Source organism: Eleutherodactylus coqui, chromosome 3, assembly GCF_035609145.1.
Source record: "Eleutherodactylus coqui strain aEleCoq1 chromosome 3, aEleCoq1.hap1, whole genome shotgun sequence".
Taxonomy (NCBI): Eukaryota; Metazoa; Chordata; class Amphibia; order Anura; family Eleutherodactylidae; genus Eleutherodactylus; species Eleutherodactylus coqui.
Window position 1 is genome coordinate 54,169,635 of NC_089839.1, and position 24,798 is coordinate 54,194,432.

The 24,798-nt window shown below is 44.0% G+C and overlaps 1 protein-coding gene across 4 annotated transcripts in view; it reads left to right on the forward strand.

Annotated features, from left to right (window-relative positions):
• The window catches only part of TRAF5 (TNF receptor associated factor 5), a 62,494-nt gene extending 40,539 nt beyond the window's left edge, over positions 1 to 21,955 (forward strand). For all 4 annotated transcript variants that reach the window (XM_066595607.1, XM_066595608.1, XM_066595609.1 and 1 more), the window contains 8 exons: positions 6,035 to 6,136; positions 7,927 to 8,091; positions 10,991 to 11,068; positions 16,486 to 16,560; positions 17,256 to 17,348; positions 19,925 to 20,062; positions 20,147 to 20,315; positions 21,229 to 21,955. In XM_066595607.1, the coding sequence (XP_066451704.1) occupies positions 6,035 to 6,136; positions 7,927 to 8,091; positions 10,991 to 11,068; positions 16,486 to 16,560; positions 17,256 to 17,348; positions 19,925 to 20,062; positions 20,147 to 20,315; positions 21,229 to 21,809 (1,401 nt within the window). In that variant the 3' untranslated portion in view covers positions 21,810 to 21,955. The remainder of the gene's footprint in view (positions 1 to 6,034; positions 6,137 to 7,926; positions 8,092 to 10,990; positions 11,069 to 16,485; positions 16,561 to 17,255; positions 17,349 to 19,924; positions 20,063 to 20,146; positions 20,316 to 21,228) is intronic.
• Positions 21,956 to 24,798: the final 2,843 nt, after the last annotated feature.

Here is a 24,798-nt window from a genome sequence, read left to right on the forward strand (position 1 = left end):
TATAGAAAAAGCCTGTGAGTCCTGCTTCCTTCTGCCTATACATAGAGAAAGCTTGTGAGTCCTGCTTCCCTCTGCCCACTTATAGAGAAAGCCTGTGAGTCCTGCTTCCCTCTGCCCACTTATAAAAAAAGCCTGTGAGTCCTGCTTCCCTCTGCCTATACATAGAGAAACCCTGTGAGTCCTGCTTCCCTCTGCCCACTTATAGAGAAAGTCTGTGAGTCCTGCTTCCTCCGCCCACACATAGAGAAAGCCTATGAGTCCTGCTTCCCTCTGCCTACTTATAGAGAAAGCTTGTGAGTCCTGCTTCCCTTGCCCACACATAGAGAAAGCCTGCGAGTCCTGCTTCCCCTGCCCACACATAGTGATTGGCATTTCTCTATGAGCTTGTGTACAATGAGAGCTGTCAATCCCTGCCATGCTTATTTGTTTATGTGTTACTTACAGTAAAAAGAAAAAAAAATATGAAGTGTGAAAATCTGCACTTTTATCAGTACTGAGCATCATTCAGCTTCCTGAATGTAGACTGATACTTTGGCCACTGTGGTTTTGAGTAATATGCGTATGTGGGTTTACTAATTTACGTATAGAAATTCATTGTGGGTGATTTGAGGAGTTTTCAAAAAGTTTTTCTATTTTTTTGTGATATATAAAATGCGTGTACCATCTTGACAACTCCTGTCTATATGTCTTATTAGGTTAAGACCCCCATTTACCTGCAAGAGCACAGAGCATCTAACAAGCACTGGTTCTCGATCTGGCACTATTAACCCCTTCCAATCCAATTTGTATCCTGGTTTTCCTAGGGGGCTTACTATTTTTCTGCTGTTATACAATGGCGCTATATGCTGGCTAAAGCCATTACTGCATAAGGTGACACGTTGGATAGGGAGGCTGGCAATATACAGTAAGAGAACTCTGCCGGATGTCTACCAACATCGGAGCTGTACAGCCTTAAATCATAATGTCTTCACAGGTCAGACAGTGGATTGGAAAGGGTTAATGAATAATGATCAATATAAAAGTGAAGGAAGGGGTCTAGATGACAAAATATGCCACATTGTTAGACATTCAGCCATTATAGGAAGGCAGGGGATAATTGCTGAATCCCTCTCATGTTATGTGATATAATCGATACTTCCCTTTTTCCATGGACATGCAGACTATGATAAATCTAATTATATTAATATCAGAGTATGGATTCACCTTTGAATACCAATATTTATGACCCTGTGGATGGGGTTGAAGGTAAAGTGTCGATTTTTACTTATGATACAAAATTTGTAGGATACTTAAAACCCATCATGACTGTACAAAATTACAGAAAGATCTGGATAAGCTGGCACCATGGACAAGAACATGGCAGCATCATTTTAATGCTAATAAGTGTAAAGCGATGCACCTAGGCCACAGTCATTATATTACTACACATGTATTAAATGGCATAGAAGTGGGGACAACAAAACAGAATACGTACCTGTGTATTCTACAAGTCTACAAGTATTCTCATAGTTATTAAACTAAGGAGCAGTACTCAATGTCAAGCAGCAGCTGCAAAAGCAAATAAGATTTGGGGTGTATAAAAGGAGAAACAAAAATCTATGCTTTAAATGAGATATTAGCACTCTATAGGTCCCTTTTAAGACCACATCTTGAATATGGGGTTCAGTTTGGGGTTTCATATTCTTAAAATAATAGAGGTGGGCTGAAGAGGGTTTGACAAGATTATTAGAAAGGGTGGGAGGTCTCTTGTATGATGAGAGGATGCAAAAATTGGCTTGTTCGGCTTGGAAAACAGATGACTTAAAGGTGATCTTATTTACATGTATATATGTACAGGCAATACAAAGTGAGTCCTGCTTCCCCTGCCCACGCATAGTGAAAGCCTGTGAGTCTTGCTTCCCCTGCCCACGCATAGTGAAAACCTGTGAGTCTTGCTTTCTCTGCCCTCAGGACTTATTCTTCCCAAGGACTGTACAAAAGAGCAGGGGATATTCATTATGTGTGCAGGAAATGCGGTTTAGGCATCTAAATAGGAAAGGGTTCTTTACAGTTAAAGTGTCATGGCTGGTACAACTAGTTTGCACAAGTGTCGGGTAATGGAAACATAGACTGATTCAACTTGGTAGTCGATGATACATGACTCTACAAACAGTTACGTATACTAGAGTAGTATGGCAAGGCATGGAGAAGTATATGGACCGATTTGCCAGAACCGCTCAAGTCGGACCACTCCCTCAAGCGGAGCACCCGCACCAAAAAGCATGACTCCACTATGGAACAGAGACTTGACACCAGCCTGAGACAAACTGGCGACAGTCTACACTAAACCTCTAAGACTAACTAACTCAAAGTACTAAACTAAGTGAAACATTTCTCTAGTCCACTGTGATATTAGAGAGATCACTTGCACTGCACTTGCACTGAAAATGTTACTTCCTCGGTGTCCAGCACTGAATGACAGCGCCCCCCCCCCCCCCCCCCCCCCGCACTTCACATGGTCCAGGGTGCTGTGCTGACATCAGCCTAGACCCATCCGAAAACCTGTAAGTTACAGCATTATTGGTGTCATGACATAGAATAGTCAAGCTATGGGATGTCCTACCCCAAGAGGTAGTAATGGAAGTGACAGTGACAGCATTTAAGAATGGATAGATGTCTATCTAATGACTAATTGCATTGAGGATTATAATTAATTTAGCAAGTAATTATGTATAATGGATTGAAAAATGTTGAATTTGATAAGCTTGGGTCCTTTTTCAAACTATGTAACTGCAGTGTGGAACTATAAGGCTGGATTCTCCCATGCCGGATTCCCGGTGGAAATCTTGCGGTTTGGCCGCAGCGAAAAACGCGAGATTTCTGCGCTGCTTCAAAACCCGTGGCACTTAGCCGTGGGTTTTGAAGTGGCCTGGCTGCTCACTCTTCCACTGTGGCTGGCGCTCCCATAGAGGAGAGCGCGGCCGCAGCGAAAGAAGAAAAAAAATGAACATGCTGCGGCCGGCGACTCTGCGACATTTCTGAGAAATCTCGTCCACATGGCTGGCTAATACCGGGATTAGCGGCCGCAGGCGGATTTTCTGCTGCGAAATTCTGGACGGAATTTCCGCGGCAATTCCGCTCCATGTGAACCCAGCCTATTACCTTTTAATAACTTCGTAAATACATTGCATTAATTAATTTGTACTGATCCTGAGTTACAAGCTAAATGTGATTGTTCCCAGCAAGAGAAACAACGTAATCTTGTAGATATGACACCTTTTAATGGCTAACAAAAAGACATGATGTAATAATAGCGAGCTTCCGAACCAACGCAGGGTTCTTCTTCAGGCTTATGGATTGGATCTGAAGAGGCATGGATATTTATACACAGTTATAACATACATACTTATGACAAGGCACAGATATGGATGTGATTGGTTCGCACTTAAAAGGAATTCTGCAACAGCAAACAAACTTTTTTTGTCTAAGCACTGATAGCGGAGTGAAAGTTTATGGTCCCTGAATTACTGTTGATAGGGGTCTTATCTGTATAATAAATGTCTCACACTTCCCATTCACGCATAAATCCTGGGGAATAATTTAACCCAGTATTCAGCGTGTCAAAGGTTGTTATCAATTTATATTCCCAAATTCTTCTGTGGTTTTGTGACTTGAAACCACCCTTCAATATCAAAACTCTCATATCTCCTATGTCATGTTCATGGTTAGAGAAGTGCTCGGCCACAGGCAATTCTCTTTTTCTGTGTTCAATCGTGTGGCGATGAGATCTCATCCTGGCTTTCAGTTTCTGTCCTGTTTCTCCAACATACAGACCCCCAACAGGACATTTACTGCACATGATCAGGTACACAACATTGGACGAGGAACATGTGAATGTCCCCGGGATCTTATAGTCCTGCTGTGTGTTGGGGATCCGTATCCTGTCCGCAGTCAGTATATGTGAGCAGGTCTTACAGCTCCTTACATTACAGGGATAAGTTCCTTTTTGTGTGTCAGAGGGTAATGCGCTCCTGATTATAAAGTTCCTCAAGTTAGGGGGTTGCCTGTAACACAGAAGCGGAGGGTCCAGGAATATGGTTTTCAGACGGTCATCCTTGTGCAGGGTATGGTGGAGTTTTCTTACGGTTTTCCTTAGTACCTCTAGTTGCGGATTGTAGGTCACTACTAGAGGCACACGATTGTTTCTTTCCATCTCCTTGTATTGGAGTAGTTGATTCCTGGGTATCCTGGTGGCTCTGGTGATTTGGTCATCAATTGAGGTGAGATGGTAGCCCTGATTTATAAATGTCCTTTTAAGATGGTACAAATGTTCCTCTCTGTCTGTTGGGTTGGAGCAGATCCGGTTATACCTGATGGCCTGGCTGTAGACAATGGACTTTTTGATGTGTTTAGGATGGAAACTGTCCCATCTGAGGTATGTGGGCCAATCAATAGGTTTTCGGTACAGGGATGTCTGTATTGAGTTATTTAAAATCTTTACGGTGGTGTCCAAAAAGTTGATTTCTGTATGCGAGTAGCTTAATGTCAGTTTTATGGTGGGGTGGAATGCATTGAATCTTTCATGGAATTTTATTAATTCTTGTTTGGTGTGGGTCCAGATGATTATGATGTCATCAATGTAGCAGAAGTAGGCCAGTGGTTTGCTGGAATAGGAGGCCAGAAAGTCACTCTCTAGTTTTGCCATAAAAAGGTTGGCATATTGCGGTGCCATTTTACTGCCCATGGCAGTCCCCGTGAGTTGCAGGAATATCTCTTTGCCAAAGGAGAAATAATTGTGTGTGAGAATGATTCTTGTAAGTTGTAGCACTGCATCAGAGGCGACGCCATTGGCCTCAAGATGCGCCTGGCAGGCAGTCAGTCCATCCTCGTGTGGGATGTTGGAATACAAGGTGAGTTACAAGCTGTAATGCACTCCAGAGCTGCCCTCACTATTCTGCTGGTGGAGTGACATCGTTCACACATTACATTACTTATCCTATTCTGATCCCGAGTTACAGCCTGTATTATACTCCAGAGTTGCATTTCACAATTTTACAAAGTTCATAGCTAAAATCTCCTAACATTCCCTACTGACTCAGTGTGTACACAGAGCTTACGCTAATGACTCGCATTCTGGGAAATGAAGCCTTTGTACCGGGCAATAAAGGCTAAAGTAAGAGGAACTAACTCATCCAAATGCAGGGCAGCGCAGAGTTTTGCAATACATAATGCCTGGTTTAGACACAACGATTCTCGCTCAAAAGATATCTTTTGAGCAAGAATTGTGTGCATTTACAGGGCAAGGTGATCACTCAGACGTCCATTAGAGCAATCACTTTGCACTCTGAGCGAGGTATGCAGAACATAAGTGGGGCCGCTTGTCTTCTGCATTCAGCTGTTCTCTTCTTGGGGTGCTCAGCTGGGTATGCAGAAGACAAGCGGGGCCGCTTGTCTTCTGCATCCAGCTGTTCTCTGTTCGGAGCGCCAAGCTGTTATACAGTTAAGCGCTCTGAGCAGGGTATGCAGAACACAGCTGGACCACTGTGTTCTTCATACCCCGGCTGTTCACGGAGCGCTCAGTTGGTATACAGCTGTGCGCTCCATGTGGGGTATGCAGAACACAGCTGGACTGCTGTCTTCTTCATACCCCGGCTGTGTTCACGGAGCGGGATACCAGCTGAAGCAATAGTATCAGCAGTATCCCACTGTAAACTCCTGATAAGGCTGATCGTTCTCTTTCAGCATGCTTGTTAACAAGAACTGCACGATGTCAGCGCAGTTAGACCCAACGATCGTCGCTCAAAAGACGACTTTGAGAGATTTTTGAGCAAGAATCATTAGGTCTAAATGGGCCTTAAGTTCAGCACAGCTGTTTATTTTGTCGACTGTTTCCAGTAACAGCTTGCAGAATTATGAAGGTGGCTCTAGAGTATAATATAGGCTTCCACTGAGGTTAAGATAACTTACAGAATGGAACGTATAACAAAGTTTCTGACGTTATGTAGATTACCATGTAAAATGGAACATATCTGATGAGATTCTGATTCCTTTCTAGATATTCAAAGACAATTGCTGTAAAAGGGAAGTCCTGAACCTAATGGTATATTGTAGAAATGCTCCTGACTGTGACGTGAAGGTAGCACTGGGGAGGTTCCAGGTACGTGGTTACTTAATGTTTTTAACATCTGCCTGTAATCTAATTGTTTTATCTCAGTAGGTCTAACATTCTGTGCTGATTAATTTTACAACATAGCACTGGTTTACTGTTCAATAAGAATCACCTTTATATAGCGCATACATATTTCACCACAGTTTACATTACTTGATTAGAGGAATGAAGGTTTCTACACCAATATAGTAGAGGGTTCTTTACTGTAAGAGCAGTGAGACTATGAAGCTCTCTATCTGAGTACGTGGTAATGGCAAATTCGATAAAAGAGTTCAAGAGGGGCCTGGATGTCTTTCTTGAGTGTAACTCTATTACTTCAGAAGGTGATCTGGGGATTATTCTGATTGCCAGATTGGAGACAGGAAGGATTTTTTTCCTTTAGGCCGGCTGCATACGGCCGTATTTGCATTGCGGAATCCAGCAAATACCGCGCATAGCATGCTATGGAAAAACGTTTTTCCTGTCCACAAGCAGAAATCAATTGCGATTTTCTGCTTGCAAAGGAAAAATCGCAGCATGCTGTATTTCAGTATGGATTCCGCATGGGCGGCTTCCATTGAAGTCAATGGAAGCCGTTGGACCCGCGGCCGTTCTGCAATGATACTGCAGAAAGGTCGCAGGTACCCGTGTCATCGCCTAGCAACGACACTGGAAAAGCAGGGATTTAAAAAAAAAAACTGTACTGCGCATGTCCGACGGCTCACCGTGTGGACCATCTGAAGTACAGGAAAAAGAAGAAAATGACAGGTATGCGCGGATGCCGGCTGGGCACAGGGTCAGATTCTGCTGCGGGCTCCCGCGTGCGGAATCTGACCTGGACGTGTGAATCCAGCCTTAAATAGGAAAAATTGCCTTCCTAGGCTGAACTGGATGGCCATATGTCTTTTTTCGGCCTAACATACTATGTTACTATAATATGGGTTCTGTTCCTATTGAGGCTCACACTTTTTAATTCACCTATTAGCATGTGGGATGAAGCCCACACAAACAGGGAGAATATAAGGGAGAACAGGGAGAACTTAGGACCACAGCGCTGAGTCACCATACTGCTTCCAAGTGCCTAAGTTCAGTAGCTTCAAAACTATTGCTTCCCTTCACATAGTCATAGAGTTAAATAATAAAATTCTGTCTGTCTGCATGATCCACTAGGTGGAGCTGTCAAGAAGATGGATTGATAAGCCTTTTAAGCTCTTTTGACCAATGACAAGCACTTATGAGTCAACAACTTGAGGTTGTACAGACTTTTTCTTGAACAAGTCTACACAAATGTAGGGAATTTCCACAATACAACCCCTGTCTGCAAGCATTTCTGGTTAGCCAGAAAAGTGCATTTTTTCTCGCTGCATAAGGTCTCATGTCCACGGGCGGATTGGATTCCGCATGCGAGAGCTCACAGCTTCTACTTACCCGTCTGGGTCTTTTGAGAGTCTTCAACACTGCAGGAAGCGCCGGCTGGCGCGCTGCTGCACATGTGCAGTAGAGTTTTTCTTTAAACTCCTGCTTTCCCGCAGGATCCACGGCCTGTCCGCAATTGAATTGCGGATGGGACAACTTCCATTGACTTCAGTGAAAGCCGTCCGTGCAGGATATGCAGTGAAATGGATCATGCTGCGTTTTTTTTTCCGGACCAAAAGGTCCGCAAATCAAATCCGCATGCTTTTTTTCACTTGCGAACGGCCATGTATCCCTGTGGGTGGCTTTATTTGCGGATCTTCCGCAAATCAGATCCGCCGTGGACATTGGGCCTATTAATTCAACTCCTTTTCCTTTACTGACAGGATCATCTGGGTCAGTGCCTCTATGAAACGATCATGTGTAGCAACACCGGCTGTCATGATAAGGTGATCCGAAAAGACCTGGACAATCACTTAGCAACACAGTGTGAACTGAGAGACGAAATCTGCGCCTACTGCAAGAAAAGCATGACTTCCATTGATCTGCAGGTAACAATTGTTCACGACCCTCGGTGACCCTAGAGGCTCCCTCCATGTTTTTTCGGTTTTGCACTGCTTCTTTCAGTTGTGTGATATTCATGCCTGTATCCGCTCTGACAGTATCAGCCATTGTGTTCTTTGGCGTCCAGGTCATCTTTTCCCACTGATCTGTCCAAGCATTATAGATGTTTCTAGCAACTCTGCTCACATTACATGGCCAAAATCCGTGAGCTTGGTGATCTTCGTATTTCTTAATGTCCAATTTCATATCATTTCGCATTTTACAATGTCCAATTTCCCTAGACTCATTCCATGCACATTCCAGATGGCTAGTATATGATCTTTGGTACAGCGCAGTCCCTTCCTTTCATCATGATCTGCCCCTATTGGACATACCATCAGGAGTTTTGGCATCCAATACCACCTCTATGCTGATGACACCTAGCTATACACCTTTTCCCATGACATCTCTGCACCTTTCCTGCAAAACATCACTAACTGTCTGTCCGCTGTCTCTAACACTATGTCCTCTCTTTACCTAAAACTAAACCTCTCTAAAACTGGCCTACTGGTCTTTCCACCCTCCACTAACCGACCTCATCCTGACATCTCCATCTCAGTGTGTGGTGCCACCATAACCCCTAGACAGCGCGCCCGCTGCCTTGGGGTCATATTTGACTCCAATCTCTCCTTTACCCCCTACATCCAATCTCTTGTCCGAACATGTCAGCTGCACCTCAAGAATATCGCAAGAATCCGGTCTTTTCTTAGTGCAGGCACACTAAAAACGCTTATTGTCACCCTCATCCACTCTCGGCTCAATTATTGCAACTCGTTGCTGATCTGCCTCCCTTGCACCAGACTCTACCCTCTCCAATCCATCCTGAATGCGACAGCCAGGCTCCTCTTCCTGTCCAGCCGCTACTCGGATGCCTCTGCCCTGTGCACTGGGTGCCCGTCAAATACAGAATTCAATTTAAACTCACTACCTTCATCCATAAAGCCCTCCACAGCGCAGCACCACCCTATGTTGCCTCCCTCATCTCAATCCATCACCCAGCCCGGGCTTTCCGCTCTGCTAACGAAACTAGACTGCACGCCCCTCTAATTCGAACTTCTCATTCCCGCCTCCAAGACTTCTCCAGAGCAGCACTAGTCCTCTGGAACGCACTACCAAAGGCTACCCGGGAAATTCAGGCTCAAAGAACTTCTGGCGTGCTCTAAAAACGTACCTCTTCAGGGAGGCATACCGCATTCCCTAAACAAACCCCTCTGTTCGCCGCCCGATAACATGCTCCCTGACCTACTGACTGCAATCCTTGCCAGCCACCATCAACTGCCCTTGCAGTTATACCAATTCTGCCATCACATGGCTAAATGTCTGACCATTGTCTATGTGTATAGCATCCCTCACTCTCCACCTCACCATACCGTGCACATCTCCAGCCCCTTTACCTTCTGTATCACCCCATTACTTGTAGTATGTAAGCTCGTTGGAGTAGGACCCTCGCCCCTATTGTTTCCATCAACTGATTACTATGTAACTGTGGTTCTGTAATTGTTCTTGTACTTTTGTCTTTCTGTATCCCCCCTGTCTTTGTAAGCGCTGCGGAATATGTTGGCACTATAAAAATAAAGATTATTATCCTGAGGTGCATCAGCAGCTGGACTTCCTGAGGGCTTTCCACAAGTTGCGTCATGAGGAAAACCCTGACTACCTAAAGGCAGACTGACTCCTACATGCCTGGGTTAGGTAACGATAGATGTGGGAACAGTGACACCCAATAGAGTCCCATAAAGCTTTTTCCACATGTATTGCCCTTTAGCTGCTGCAGTTTACCAAATGGCAACTTGTGTAGTTTTCAATATCGGAGTCGAACCTCACATCACATATCCATTCTGTTTCACATTGCACTAAAACTCTTGTCTGCACCAGACCACTGCGACAAATCCTCCCAGCTTCCTCTGCATTATATTGCTTCTGACATTACAGCACCCAATTGCTTTTGTCAGCATATTGCTGTCCTGCATTATTCATCATATTGCTTTGCGCAGCCCATGAATTTTTTATTGGAAGGATGTGATAATATGGATTTTGCTAGATATTGAAGCAAAATTGATTGTATCACTCCCATCATATGTCAGGATGGAGCACAGAATTCTCTATGCCCTATCAGGTCTACGGGCCCTTTTACACGGGCCAATAAATCGATCAGTCTCCAGAGAGAACCTGAATAATTATTGATCACTGTAAATGGATGCCAAGACTGAAGATAAACGAGAATCCGTTCGCTTCTTGTCCGTTGCTCAGTTTATGCATGCATAAGGGGTCCTTCACACGAGCGTCTGGGCATTTGCACAAACTAAGCTTTTATGCACACGTCGGCGTATTTTACGTAACATACGGAAGGGCCTATCTTTTCTCAGATGAAGAAAAAACACGTTCGTCTGAACGAATCTATTGAATCAAAGGCAGCGCTTTGTTGTGCTATAACCGGTGAGATTGTCTATAATCGCCCTTACTGTGAATGGAAGCAGACGGGTCAAATGATCCCCGGCCCTCTCTGCCGCCATTCACTAGCGATAATCGTTCCTGTTTAAATGTACAGGAACAATTATCGTTGGGATGGCCTATTGAGCATCTACGCCCGGCAGGTTATTCCATGTAAAAGGGCCCCATCTCCTATGCTCTTTGTTGCGCTCTGCAGACGTATATTGTGTTTATTCCTTAAGGAGCCCTGCTGACAGGGAATAATATTTGTTAGTGCCATGCTACTCAGAAGCTTTGTAGGTTTGGACATTGATCTAGAAACTAGCTCAGATATGAAATATGACACATCATGTGACATGCCGACTATATAGAATTAGTGGATAATACATCAGTAATCTCAGTATTATTCTCTTTCAGGTTCACACACGGAAGTATTGTCCATTATATCCAGTTGCATGTCTCAACAACTGCGGCAATACTTGTTCAAGAGAGAAGGTAAGCACTGGCTTTATGGACATCATGGAGAGGACACTAATGACCTAATGTTTTACCACCATAGGGTGGTATTAGTATACAGCATATATTTTTAGTCATAAAGTGAAATAATCTCTAAATAATAATAAACTAGCTTATATACTTGGCGTTGCCCAGGTAGCTTTGCCAACCTTGATGCACTGGCTCTGTCTTTTTCTTTTTGAATTTGGGTCTTATACTGTTCCGAGGTTTCTGCAGCCCTTGATGTCCTGGATCTTTCCATCAACTTTTTTTATGCTGCCCTCATGCTGCCTTGGAGTCTCTGCAACCCTTGATGTTCTGGCTTTTTCCTGCAATACTTGAAGTTGGGCCTCATGCTGTTCTATGGTTTCTTTCAAAATGTGTTTATTGATTTTCTATGCCAACAATACAACATTGCAATAAAATGGGTAATAATTAAATATACAGGGTGTCATTTTCTTTTCTTATAGCGCGGTATGAGTCACAGGCTATCGCGGGTTTGTGCCTCTCCACTTTTTTATATCGGGAGCTTAATATTCAAGGTTTTTATTGGGTAGGGGTGTACCTGTCTAGACCATAGTGTCGTTATGTGGGCCACGGGATCCTTGGTTCCCGATTTCTATGAAGGTCTCTTCCTCTCAATGACATTTACTTTCAATTATTGGTGTCAACTTTTGGGCTTCTGGGGAAGTCGCCCGCAGTGCCCGCCACTAAGGGACCGTCGAGTCTACATTTCCTTTAATTCCCGTGGGATTAAGTAATGTGCATTGCAAGCAAATTTTGTGGGTAACATTATATAAGAAACAGAACCAGACTGACAAACACAATGATATACCCCAAACAGTGTTGGGGGAAGAAAAGAGGAAAAGAAAAGAAAAAAGGAGGGGAGGGGAGAGAAAGACTGGGAAAGAGGGGGAAAGGAGGGAGAAGGAAGAGGGTTTGGCTGTCTCATAATTTCGCTAAGCGTATGTTAATGCTGGGAAGAGGGGAGTTAGAGGAATTAGGAGGGCGAGTAGGAAGGGGATCCCAGCGCCACCCGGATTGATTTTCATCTCTGTCTATAGAGAACCGTCGGCAAGCCATTTGAGGAATGATGGGGAGCCTTTAAAATCTACCCAGGCCACCCTGACAGGCCCACCAGATGTGTAACATGTCTCCTACTTCGGAGCAGCATCTCCAGCATGTGTTTGAGACTTCTGGGAAAATTCTGTGGAGCCTGTCCGGGGTTCTATACCATTGTGTGACGATTTTATAGTTGAGCTCCTGTGCTTTGGTAGAGATGGACATCTTGTGGGTTAGCTGATATGTCCTTTATGTTCATTATCTTCCTGTTCTTGACTATTCGGTTCCAAGCCCCCAGGAGAGTTACGGCAAGGGGGGAGGCCCCCTGTCCTCTCCAGTCTACTCTTCACGGGACCCAGAATGCGCCCCCTAGGTTTAGGTTATTCTGTTCTGTCTCTAAAGTCACCCATGTTTTTGTGTCTGGGTAATGAAGTAGGTCTAGGATACATTTCCCTATTGCTGCCTTGTGGTAGAGTTCTAGGTCTGGCAGGCCCCCCCCTCCTCCCCCCGCTGTCCGTGGTCGGGTAAGAATCTTGTAACTAATTCTCGGTGGGAGGTTTCTCCACACAAATCTTGTTGTTGCCTTCTGTAAGAGTGTGAAGAAACTCCTGGGTATGTCATATGGCATAGTCTGGAAGACGTAGAGGATTCTGGGCAGAATATTCATTTTAAGTGAGTTAATCCTGCCGAACCAGGAAAGGTGTAATTTGGACCAACCCGTCATTTCTGATTCAAATATGGAGAGTAGGGGTTTGTAGTTAAGAGCAAAGGTATCCGACGGATTTGCTGGGATGTTTATGCCTAAGTATTTTAACCCCTTAACGACCAATGACGTACCTGGTACGTCATGGAGCGTCGGGGTATGTATGAAGAGAGGTTGCGTGGCAACCTCTCTTCATACAGTGCGGGCATCAGCTGTTTATAACAGCTGACACCCGCGGGCAATAGCCGCGCGGCCGATCGCGGCTATTAACCATTTAAACGCCGCTGTCAATTCTGACAGCGGCATTTAAATCCCCCGAACGATGTTCGGGGGTCCCGCGCGGCCCCCCCGCGGTGAGATCGGGGGAGCCTTGCACGTATCATGGCAGCCGGGGGCCTAATGAAAGGCCCCAGGGCTGCCTTAGCAGACTGCCTATCAAGCCGTCCCCGTGGGGTGGCTTCATAGGCTGCCTGTCAAAAAGCAGTATGACGTAATGCTATAGCATTACGTCATACTGCAGGAGCGATCAAAGCATCGCATCTTAAAGTCCCCCAGGGGGACCTCAAAGTAAAGTAAAAAAAAGAATCAATAAAGTTTTTTTTTAATTGAAAAAAAAAAAAAGTTGTAAAAGTTTAAATCACCCCCCTTTTGCCATATCTATTATTAAAAAATCTAAATAATAAATTAAAAATATGTATTTGATATCGCCGCGTCCGTAAAAGTCCGATCTATCAAAGTAGCACATAATTTTTCCCGCACGGTGAACGTCGTCCGAAACAAAAAATGAAGAACGCCAGAAATGCACTTTTTTAGTTACTCTGTCTCCAAGAAAAAACGCAATAAAAAGCGATCAAAAAGTCATATGTATTCCAAAATGGTACTATCAGAAACTACAGGACATCCCGCAAAAAATGAGACCTTGCTCAACTACGTCGACGGAAAAATAAAAAAGTTATCGCGCGCACAAAATGACGACAGAAAATAATTGAAAAAAATTTTATGTCTTTAAAAAAAAAAAAAGAGGAGTATAGTAAAAAAAAACCTAAACAAGTTTGGCATCGTAGTAATCGTACCGACCCATAGAATAAAGTTATCATGTCGTTTTTGTTGCCATTTGTGCGCCGTAGAAGCAAGACGTACTAAAAGATGGCAAAATGTCTTTTTTTTTCCATTTTACTCCACTTAGAATTTTTTAAAAGTTTTTCAGTACAGTATATGGTACTTTAAATAGCACCATTGAAAAATACAACTCATCCCGCAAAAAACAAGCCCTCATACAGTGACGTGGATGGATAAATAAAGGAGTTATGATTTTTTTAAAGGGGGGAGGAAAAAACGAAAATGGAAAACGAAAAATGGCCGCGTCATTAAGGGGTTAAGGAGTCCTTTCTCCATATAAAGGGAAATGACTCGCTCAACAGGTTGGCCTCCGTTGATGGTATGGAGATGTTGAGTATTTCGGATTTTTGATGGTTTATCTTAAAATTGCTAATTTTCCCATAGCTTGTTAATTCCTCTAAAAATGCGGGCAGGGATGTGTTGGGGCTTGTAACGTAAAGCAGCAGGTCGTCTGCAAAAATGGAGATTTTTTGTTCTCCGCCTCTGTCTGACATCCCCTGGATATCAGGGTTACTCCTCAGGGCTGCTGCCAGTGGTTCCATCGCTAGGATATATAGGAGTGGGGAGAGGGGGCAGCCCTGTCTGGTCCCATTCCGCATCTGGAAGGGCTCAGACAAAAGACCATTCACTCTGATATGCGCAGAGGGGTTACTGTATAAGGCCATGATCCAGGAAAGGACCCTCGGGCCTAGACCCACCTCCCTCAACACCTGCTCCAGGAAAGACCATCTCACCCTGACGAAGGCCTTCTCGGCATCTACTGCGAGAAGGCACAGTGGGGTATGGGAGCTCCGAGCTTTATTGATCAGTGATATTGTTTTAATCGTGTTCTCTCTGGCTTCCCTTCCCGGGACAAATCCGACTTGATCAATGACAATAAGGGATGGGATAAGAGGGTTTAGTCTATTGACCAGCATTTTTGAGAATATTTTAAGGTCACTGTTGATGAGAGAGATGGGTCTATAGCTTTTACATGAGAGAGGGTCCCTTCCAGGCTTCAGGATCATGGCTATGTTGGCCTGCAGGGCCTAAGGGGGAAATGGGCATCCCTTAGTGATGGCGTTAAAGGCAGACAACATAAGTTCCGATAGCTGTCCTCCCAGTAGTTTATAGAACCTTGGTGTGAACCCGTCCGGGCCCGGACTCTTCCCCAGTTTCAGGTCGCGCAGAACCTGGGAAAGTCCTGAGGGCGATAAGTCACTCTCAAGGGCTTCAGAGTCAGCACTTGAGATGGTGGTGTGTGTGTAACGATGCAGGTACTGTGCTGTAGGCTCGTTTTGAGTGTGTCCATCCGGGTCCCCCTGGCGGGGTATGTTGTAAAGCTTGGAGTAGTAAACTCTGAAGGTTTCTAGAATCTCACTAGCAGCGTAAAACCTCGGTCCCTGAAGGGTCACGGATGGACATGATGTTCGTTTGGGGGGTCTGGGGACGCAGTGCCCTAACCAACCACCTCCCACTCTTGTTGCCATACTCGTATTGCCCCGCCCGAAATCTGTCCCTTGCGCTCAGGGTGTTCTGGTCGAGTATGGCCAAGATCTCATGCCTAATATTTATGATGTCTGTTAGTAGGGCTTCTGACCTCTGTGCTTTGTTGGCTATTTCGCGGGACTCTAGGTCCCGGAATAGCTGTTTGAGTCTACATGACCGTTCTTTTTTAAGTCTCGAGCCGTGCGAGATGAAGACTCCTCTCAGGGTGCATTTTAGTGCCTCCCATTTAAGCGGCACCTGGGTTGTGTCGGCTGTGTGGGTCTCTAGGAAGGTAGTAATTGTTTTAGTTATGTCGTCCATGCAGGTGGGATCTTTAAGTAAATTGTCGTTTAATTTCCAATTAAATCCTCGGTAGTCCTGCTTTATCGGGTTAAGTTCGGCTAGTACTGGGGCATGATCGGACCAGAGGAAGTTCCCTATAGTGCATTTCGGGGTCCCGTCTAACAATTTGTGTGAGATAAAGATGTAATCGATTCTGCTGTACGAGTTGTGGACCCGCGAATGGCAGCGGTAGTCCCTATCGGCCAGATGGAGAGATCTCCCCTCACTACTCTTTTCCGCTCATACTTAGGTTGTTGGTCACTTTGTTCGCTTGTCACACTTCCTCGCAGCAATTTTTGTTTCTTTGCTTACGACTGGACTTGTCCAATGGGTTCCTGATTTTTCTGATGCATTCCAGGACTACCATACGACAAAGTTATTCAGCATGTTTAGTTGCAAATCATTTTATTTTACCATAGATTGTTCAGTAGGCCTCATTTATTGAATCTATATAAAAATCTGTGTTTCTTGCACATGATAACCAATCATCATTTTTTAAGCTGCTCTAGTAAAATGAAAGCTGTGTTGTGATTGGTTGTTATGAGCAACAAACAATATAAATTCACCCACAATATTTCAAGTTGGATCGTGAAGAGTATGTACACCTAGCACCTAGTTTAGTTGACATCCATTAAGGCATGTAGGAGTCTATGAAGAACAAGCAAAAACATTTTCACTTGTTTGTATATATAGATAATATAATAAGGCATATTTTACTTTTCAGGTAGAGGATCACCTGGTTGTATGTCCAGAAGCTGAAGTGGAATGTCCATATACAAGTTATGGCTGCTATGTAAAGGTAATCCTACTAGTCGTGCATCCTCCTGGTCAAGGCCGGCCTTATGGGTGTGCGACCTATATGTCACTCTCCTGGAGTTCAGGGGGTGCCATAACACCCCTCCCCCACCCTATGACAGCCCTTAACCACTTCCTTAATCGGCCAAGGCTCCTTCTGCTCTACACACCGCAGCTCTACCATCTCTGAGGCTCTACACAGAAACTCTGCTGTGATTACAGATAGGCTCTGCTGACCTGTTATCTAACTAAAGGCCAGCCCTGCTCCCAGTATTAGAGGAGTTGTCCCATTAGTCCATATGTCCTGCATAGGACTCCCCTTTAATATCCGAAGTGGCATATCAGGACTCAGCACAATCTTGTACTGTATTACATGGTTGCTCATTTCTTTAGATGAGCGCTATGTAATACACCATCTCTCCTGTAGGGGCTACTGCTTCCTTCCCAGCGATAACAGCTGATCACCAAAGATTTCAGTGATTACAACCAACAGTCAGTTGAAATTATGGTTAGAGGGAGCAAAAGAACCTAAATAAAGTGTTTCCTTCAATATCCCTGCCCTGGCAGAATCCATTATACTGCCTTATGGTAATCTACTGTATGTCTGTTTCACCAATCTCCTACTTGTTTGATATATTCTACTTATATGTGTTTCTGAAATCCTGATTTCTACAACTGGTACTGTTTTATTGACTTTAGGTAAAAAGAGGAAAACTAAAAGTTCATGAAGAGACCTTTCTGAGGGACCATATGCTTTATGTAATGAATAGGAATACAAAGCTTGAGAAGCAGGTAAAGGCAATATGTATTTGCATCCCCACCTTAGAATTTCCTGTTTTCTCGTGTCAACGTGCTTAAACATCCATAGGATGAGATGTCCTCCAGCATCAGTGCCCTCCTCACTAATATTCTTGCGACTAAAGAGCTCTGGTGGAAAACCTTCCCAAAAAATAGTTGACATAGTTCTAATGACAAACAGCAGATGTGGAGCCACCGTGCCACTGACCAATATGGCGTTGAGCTACTCCTGAGGGCAGCACCCATTGTTCCCCTGTTTTCATCCTTTACCCCCCTCCAATTGGAATCTGATCTCAGCTGCAGAGGCTCCCACCATTACCCCAAGAGTAGTCTTGGTTCATTGGCTGCCGACAAAGACATGTCAGAGGAACTGTAACTCAGTTCTGGGGGAGTAGGCAGAGGCATACTTGATATACAAAGTCAATGTCAGGACAGGTGGAGTTCTTGCATAACCGTGGAGGTCAGGACAGAGGAAGACGGTAAAGCTAAATGAATCATGCATGGGTCAAACCAGGAGTCAGTCAGGATACACCAGCACTTTTGCAGAACCATATAGTAATAATTGCTCAGGCACTCCCTAGGGGGAAGGTGTATTAAATAACCAGGGAGCTACCAGGATTAGCCAAGGATGGGAAATCTGTGTGTGTGTGCTGGCCTTTTAAAAGGCAGACTGCTTGTGGGCGTATACCTTACGGCATTGACAGGTGCCCCAGCTGAAGAGATTATGCAGCATCTGCTGCACATAATAGGAGGAATACAGAGACTATGACTGGTGGAAGGAGACTGTTGGAGGAGTCACCGGCCACGGCCACGGTCCATGCCATCTAGCAGCAGAAGTATGAATAAAACCCATTGTCACAAGGGTCTATCAGGAGTGCCAATGCTAGAGTACTGGTGTCCCTTCCCTAAGTAACAAAATAGTTCTTCTGCAATATTATAAAAAAAATGTTTTACACCTTAAAGGGGTTGTCCCGCGTCGAAACGGGTTTGTTTTTTTTTCAATAGCCCCCCCGTTCGGCGCGAGACAAACCCGATGCAGGGGTTTAAAAAAAAAAACGGATAGTACTTACCCGAATCCCCGCGCTCCGGTGACTTCTTACTTACCTTGCGAAGATGGCCGCCGGGATCTTCACCCACGGTGGACCGCAGGTCTTCTCCCATGGTGCACAGTGGGCTCTGTGCGTTCCATTGCCGATTCCAGCCTCCTGATTGGCTGGAATCGGCACACGTGACGGGGCGGAGCTACGAGGAGCAGCTCTCCGGCACGAGCGGCCCCATTCAGAAGGGAGAAGACCGGACTGCGCAAGCGCGTCTAATCGGGCGATTAGACGCTGAAATTAGACGGCTCCATGGAGACGAGGACGCCAGCAACGGAACAGGTAAGTGAATAACTTCTGTATGGCTCATAATTAATGCACGATGTACATTACAAAGTGCATTAATATGGCCATACAGAAGTGTATAACCCCACTTGCTTTCGCGGGACAACCCCTTTAACGCCCCCATAAATATTAGAGAACAGGTCTTCTGAACTACCAATTTCGACAGGACTGAATAACTTTCACATGTGTATGGCGGTCTCTTGACTTTTCTCAACAGATGATGTCAGGTATTGGATGCATTGAATCTCAACCAGTTGTTTTGTCCCTGATAAGTCGCTACCAGAGCTGGCCAGCCGTAGCTTCACCACTGTCCTTTGGAAAAATACATGCTATAGTTTGTGGCAGCGGCTTTCAGCTTACACACCCTGGTGGCAGGGAACACATCATGCACTTCACCTCAGCAGACTCCCTACTCTGGCATCTACTTGCTCACTGAGGGTGGTCTAAAGGGTGCAAACGCACATGCTACTGCGCTCTTAAAGGGCTAGTGCACACCTTATAAATTCCTCCCCTGCCAATTATGTTATATCCTTCACTGTATCAGACACATTCCCCTATGAAGCATGTTTACATTTGTGGTCGTTGGATGCTAATTAAGGTGCTATTTCAAGTTTGTCCTGATTCTCTGGTTCCTGACTTTGGCTCTTTTTGACTCTGGTCCGATATATTGACTACTGCCTGCTCCAACCTTCAGCCTGCTGTACCATCTTGAATGTGTGTCCCAACCTTTGACTTGTTCCTCATTCTGATGTTGTGTTGCCTACCTCGACCTGGATTATTCTGAGTTTGAGTCTGTTCACACCCTCAGGTACTGCGCCTTTGTCTTTAGTAGCATCAGCTGCCAATATTTTACTGTTACCACTTCCAGAATAGTAGTGCCCAGGTCCTGATTTCTGAGGTTAAAGGGTCAAGACCAGGGTACCTCAGGTGTCACCTCTGGATTTTGCCCAAAACAGTGTGTGGCATAGCGGATCCACATCAGCTGACCCTGAAAGAATCAAGTATTCATTTGCTTGGAGGAGTTGGGAGAAATAGCTGTCGGCTGAATGAGTGTTTGGCCAACTGCTATTGAAGATGTATGGACATTTTACATGTTGTGTGAGACTAGCAAATACTTTTTATTACTTTTACACATTTCTGTTCTTTTACATTAACATTTTGCTTAGTTAACTGCTCTGTACTTTCTAGATGTTGGATTTAAAGCAAAGTTTGGAACAAAAAGAAAACAAAATTCAGCAGCTCTCAAATACGGTTAAATGGTGTGAAAAAGAGTGTCGCCAGTTTCTGCAGCTCAATGGTAATGGGAGTCACCTCTTCAGTGCTCAGGTGAGAGACTGACTTCAGTATCTTATCTAAACTATCTACTATTTCTATCTATTTTTTATATATTTCCTTCCCTTCCATCCTCAGTCTTTAGCCAGTTACATGGAGAAGGCATCATGGCTGGAGGAGCAGGTCATACACCTCGTGCAGTTGATTAGTGAAGAACAGAGCCAACATAACCTCAGGCCACTTGTGACAGCTATTGAGGGTATCAAGCAAAAGATGTCCTCCATGGAGGTCTACAAAGACCGGTTAGGTATGTTCCATGTGCAGATATTTTGGAGAGGAAGCTGTGAGGTGACATCATGACTACTTTTATTTTATGCAGCTTCTTCAACATATACCATATTAGTTTCCTTTGGATATTGGATTAAAGGTATATGCCATCACTTAATGGCAACCTCTGGAATCCCCACCAATCCTGAGAATGAAGGGACTGCAGTGCTGGTGTTGTGCTACATTCCCTTCTAAGTTTTACCTGCCCAGTAGTACTCCTGAACCTAGGTGTGCAGGGAACTGTTTTTTGTGTCCAACTGTTGTGCTTTTTGCAAAATGTAACGCACGTTATATTGCAGCTCAGTCCTATTTACTTGAATGAGGCTAAATTCAAGAGTTTGGCTTTCTTTGGCAGTCCTTTTGAAATTAATGGGTACAGCTTTTAGTGGATCTTTGGGATTCCCATTCTTCTTTTTGTGGGACAACCTCTTTAAGACAGCCCATTCTAGCATTCCTATTACAGCCACAGGAGTTGGACTTCCCCATTGTTCAAGTGGACCTAACTTAGATCACTGTAGAGATCCAAGTTTGGTTCAGTTGAACCACGGGTGTCCTAATCTTCTGTGGTGTTCTACGTTTTAGTTGGCTTCATAGTGGGGAGGTGGGTACGGTACTAATGACTGTAATATGCATGCAGAAAAGTAGCTGCATTATAGCCAATGGCATTTTTAAGTCCATATTATGCCCATTACACCTAGTGTTGATCTAAGTTTGGTCCCATAGTACCACATAGGCTCTGAGTTTTGTGGCCATAGTATAAGACCAATGTTTTGGGTGGAAATCCTCTTTCATTGTAAGTTTCTATTGGATACGTGCAAGTCCATATACTAGTGTGTTACACCACACGTGGTCATAATAGTTCACTACCTCTTACATCTTTACCGTTTCTTCAGATATCCTTGAAGGGCAATCCAGCAAACATGACATCCAGATAAATATCCACATGTCTCAACTGAATAGCAATGAGGAACGCTTCAGGCTTCTGGAAGGTACCTGTTATAATGGGAAACTCATCTGGAAAATCACAGACTATGAGCGAAAGAAGAAGGAGGCAGTGGAAGGTCGTGTGGTTTCCATCTACAGTCAACATTTCTATACCAGCCGCTGTGGTTACCGTCTCTGTGCTCGGGCCTATCTGAACGGTGATGGGTCAGGGAAGGGGTCATTTTTATCTTTGTATTTCGTGGTCATGAGAGGAGAGTTTGACTCACTACTGTCCTGGCCATTCAAGCAAAAGGTCACCTTAATGTTGATTGACCAAAGCGGAAAAAAGAACCATATCATAGACGTTTTCAAGGCCGACCCTCACAGTAGCAGCTTTAAAAGGCCTGAAGGGGAGATGAACATTGCTTCTGGGTGTCCTCGCTTTGTCTCGCACACACAGCTGGAGAATCCAAAGAACGCTTGCTACGTTAAAGAAGACACAATATTTATTAAAGTAGCAGTTGATCTTACAGACCTCGAAGAGCTTTGAAGTGAACAGAACTTTTAAAAGTTTTTTTTTTTGTAGTTTCTTTTTGCTTTTTTTTGTAATATGTAAGTTATATCTGCAAAACAGTTTGGAATTGGCGTATCACATAAAACGTTTTTGTTTTTTTTTAAATAAATTATTTTATTAAATTTCTGTAGTTACACTTGTCCAGGGCAGCAGTGTCCTACTGGGGATCCATAGAACCTAATCCTGGAGTTTTGCTTGGAGCCCTGCAATATTCAGGGAGCAACACTCATTTAAAGTTTGAGAGGAGGCTGAAAAGTTTTACTTCCTAGTTCTGTGTCTATGTAGAGCAAGAAAAGAAAGTGAAAGCAGCAAGGAAGATCACCGCTCTTACAGTCATCTCTTCCCTTGTACTACGTTTTGATGGCCCCAATGTGAGATACAGGAATTTCTTCATATTATCACCCCCTTTACCAATCGGGGAGTATTCATGTAGTCACAATCTTTTTATTCTACTCAAACAGTGAAAATGCAGCGTACAGTTAGGGTGAATTCACATCTCCAATTTGAGTCCTTCTAAGGCAAGCTACAGATGACTGTATTGTCATACATCCACAATATAGATGTGTATAACCTTTAAAATACGGCCATGTGAGTAGTTCTATTGATTTACATTAGCTCCGCATTATAGTCGGACCAAATATAGAGGTGAAATACACTCGTTTGATACCAGCCTAACTGGTTCAGTTCACATCTGCATTAGGTCTTCAGTCATAATTTTGTTCCTCTGCTCCATTTTTGGAGCAGAGAGAAGGAATTAAAATGGAAATAAACTGATTATTTTCCTCCATTAACTTCTAAGTTTTTCGTTTTTTTTTTTTTTAACTGAAAGCTTTCCGGATGGATCAGCTTTTAACTAAATTAGGACTGATTGCAAACTAATGTAGAACTGTAATATTTACCGTATATACTCGAGCATTAGCCGACCCGAGTATAAGCGAAGTCAATAAGTTTTACCACAAAAAACTGGTAAATCTTATTGACTTGAGTATATACGGTATGTGATATATATATATATATATATATATATATATACACACATATATACATATATATATATATATATATATACATATATATATATACACACACACGGACACCGTCTATACAGGAATATGGGGTCTTACACACATACTCTCAAATATATATATTTGAGAGTATATGTGTCAGACCCCATATTCCTATATAGTCTCATATATGTCGATGGATGGATGGATGGATGGATGGATTAGATAGACAGACAGACACATTATACATATACAGATACATACCATATACACAGACTGTACAGTGTAGTATACAGACATATATATACACATACAGCCTTATACCCCCCATATGTACAGACTACACATATATACACATACATAGTATACAGCCATATACCCCCAATATGAATAGACTACATACACCATACATACAGCAGGATGAATCGTCCGTCCGTCAGGTGCAGTAGGAGCTCTGGGGCCGCAGAGCCGCTCACCATTATGTCCTCGGGCCCAGGAGACTGTGCGGTGCTCTGTATTGTAAGACAGTCCGGCGGGAAGGATCGGCAGCAGCGCTCACCGGGGAATGGGGACTCCTGGCAGCAGAAGGAGATCTCCCGGCTACTCCACGGCTGTGCTGCAGGAGGAGCCAGCGCTGTGATTGGATCGAGTGCCGGCCAATCACAGCCGGCGCTTGATAAACCAATCACAGCCATTCAGTGACATCACTGAATGGCTGTGATTGGTTTATCGAGCGCCGGCCAATCACAGTGCTGACGGCGGGGAAATTAAACAAGCCCGGGAGATGACAGCGGGGAGAACACTGAACCAGCTTGCCGCACTGCCGGGGAGAGCATCGCGCCAGGGACAGTGACGCTGGCTGAGAGGTGAGTATTGCTTTTTTTCTTTTTTACATCCCACTTGAATATAAGCCGAGGGGGGCATTTTCAGCACATTTTTTTGTGCTGAAAAACTCGGCTTATACTTGAGTATATTCGGTATTTCCGACTCAAACGGATCCTGTTAGACAGATTTATTTGAAAAAAACAGAAAAGACGCATCAGGCTGACTTCAGTTTGCTATCTATTTTTTGGCAGTTTTAAACTTATTCGTTTTTTTAAACTTGTCAGTGGGCAGTGGCGGGTCTTCTCCCTCCCGCTGTAGTCACCTGATACATATTTTCCAGCTCTGTCTACTTAAAAAAACAGATCGGTCCAAACAGAAGACATAGAAAGAGGGAAATAGAAAATGCGCTTACATGTTATACTCACTGATTACTTCTGAAGGGTCGGTGATCCAGGGATTATTTTGATTGCCAGATTGGAGATGAGAATATATTTTTTCACCTTTAGGGCGCCCACCCACTGGCGTTTGCGATTTCCGTGCGTGAAAAACGCAGCGTTTTCGCAACGTTTTTCCCGCGTTTTCCGCGGCTTTTCCATTAATTTCCATTGACTTTCATGGGTGCATTAGGAGAAAAATAAGGCCACATATGCAACTGACAGTTCCTATGTTAAAAAACGCAACGCAACGCAAAAAAAAAATGCCAGTGGACAGGAGTACATTCAATTCTAATTGCTCTTGAGAAAAAACGCAAAACGCAAAGAAAAAAAAAATCGCCAGTGGGTGGGTGCCCTTAAATGGGGAAAACTGGCCTCTACCTCACTTTTTTTTTGCCTTCCCCTGGATCAACATTGGGGGAATAATAAGCTGAGCTAGATGGATATATATCTTTTTCTTATCCCAACATAATATATTACTATGTTCATTGTGAATGGCAAAAGTGTGAATAGTGTCCCAAAACACTGGCAGCAAACATGTAAAAGGGGTATTTCCATCTCAGATTTTTATAGCATATCCACAGGACATGCCATAAAAGTCTGATAGCTGCAAGTTCCAGTGATTGGATTCCTCCAACCGCCGGCCTGGCTGTATGCTGTGGCTGGAAATACACAAACTGTATATATATTGCTTCTGTAACT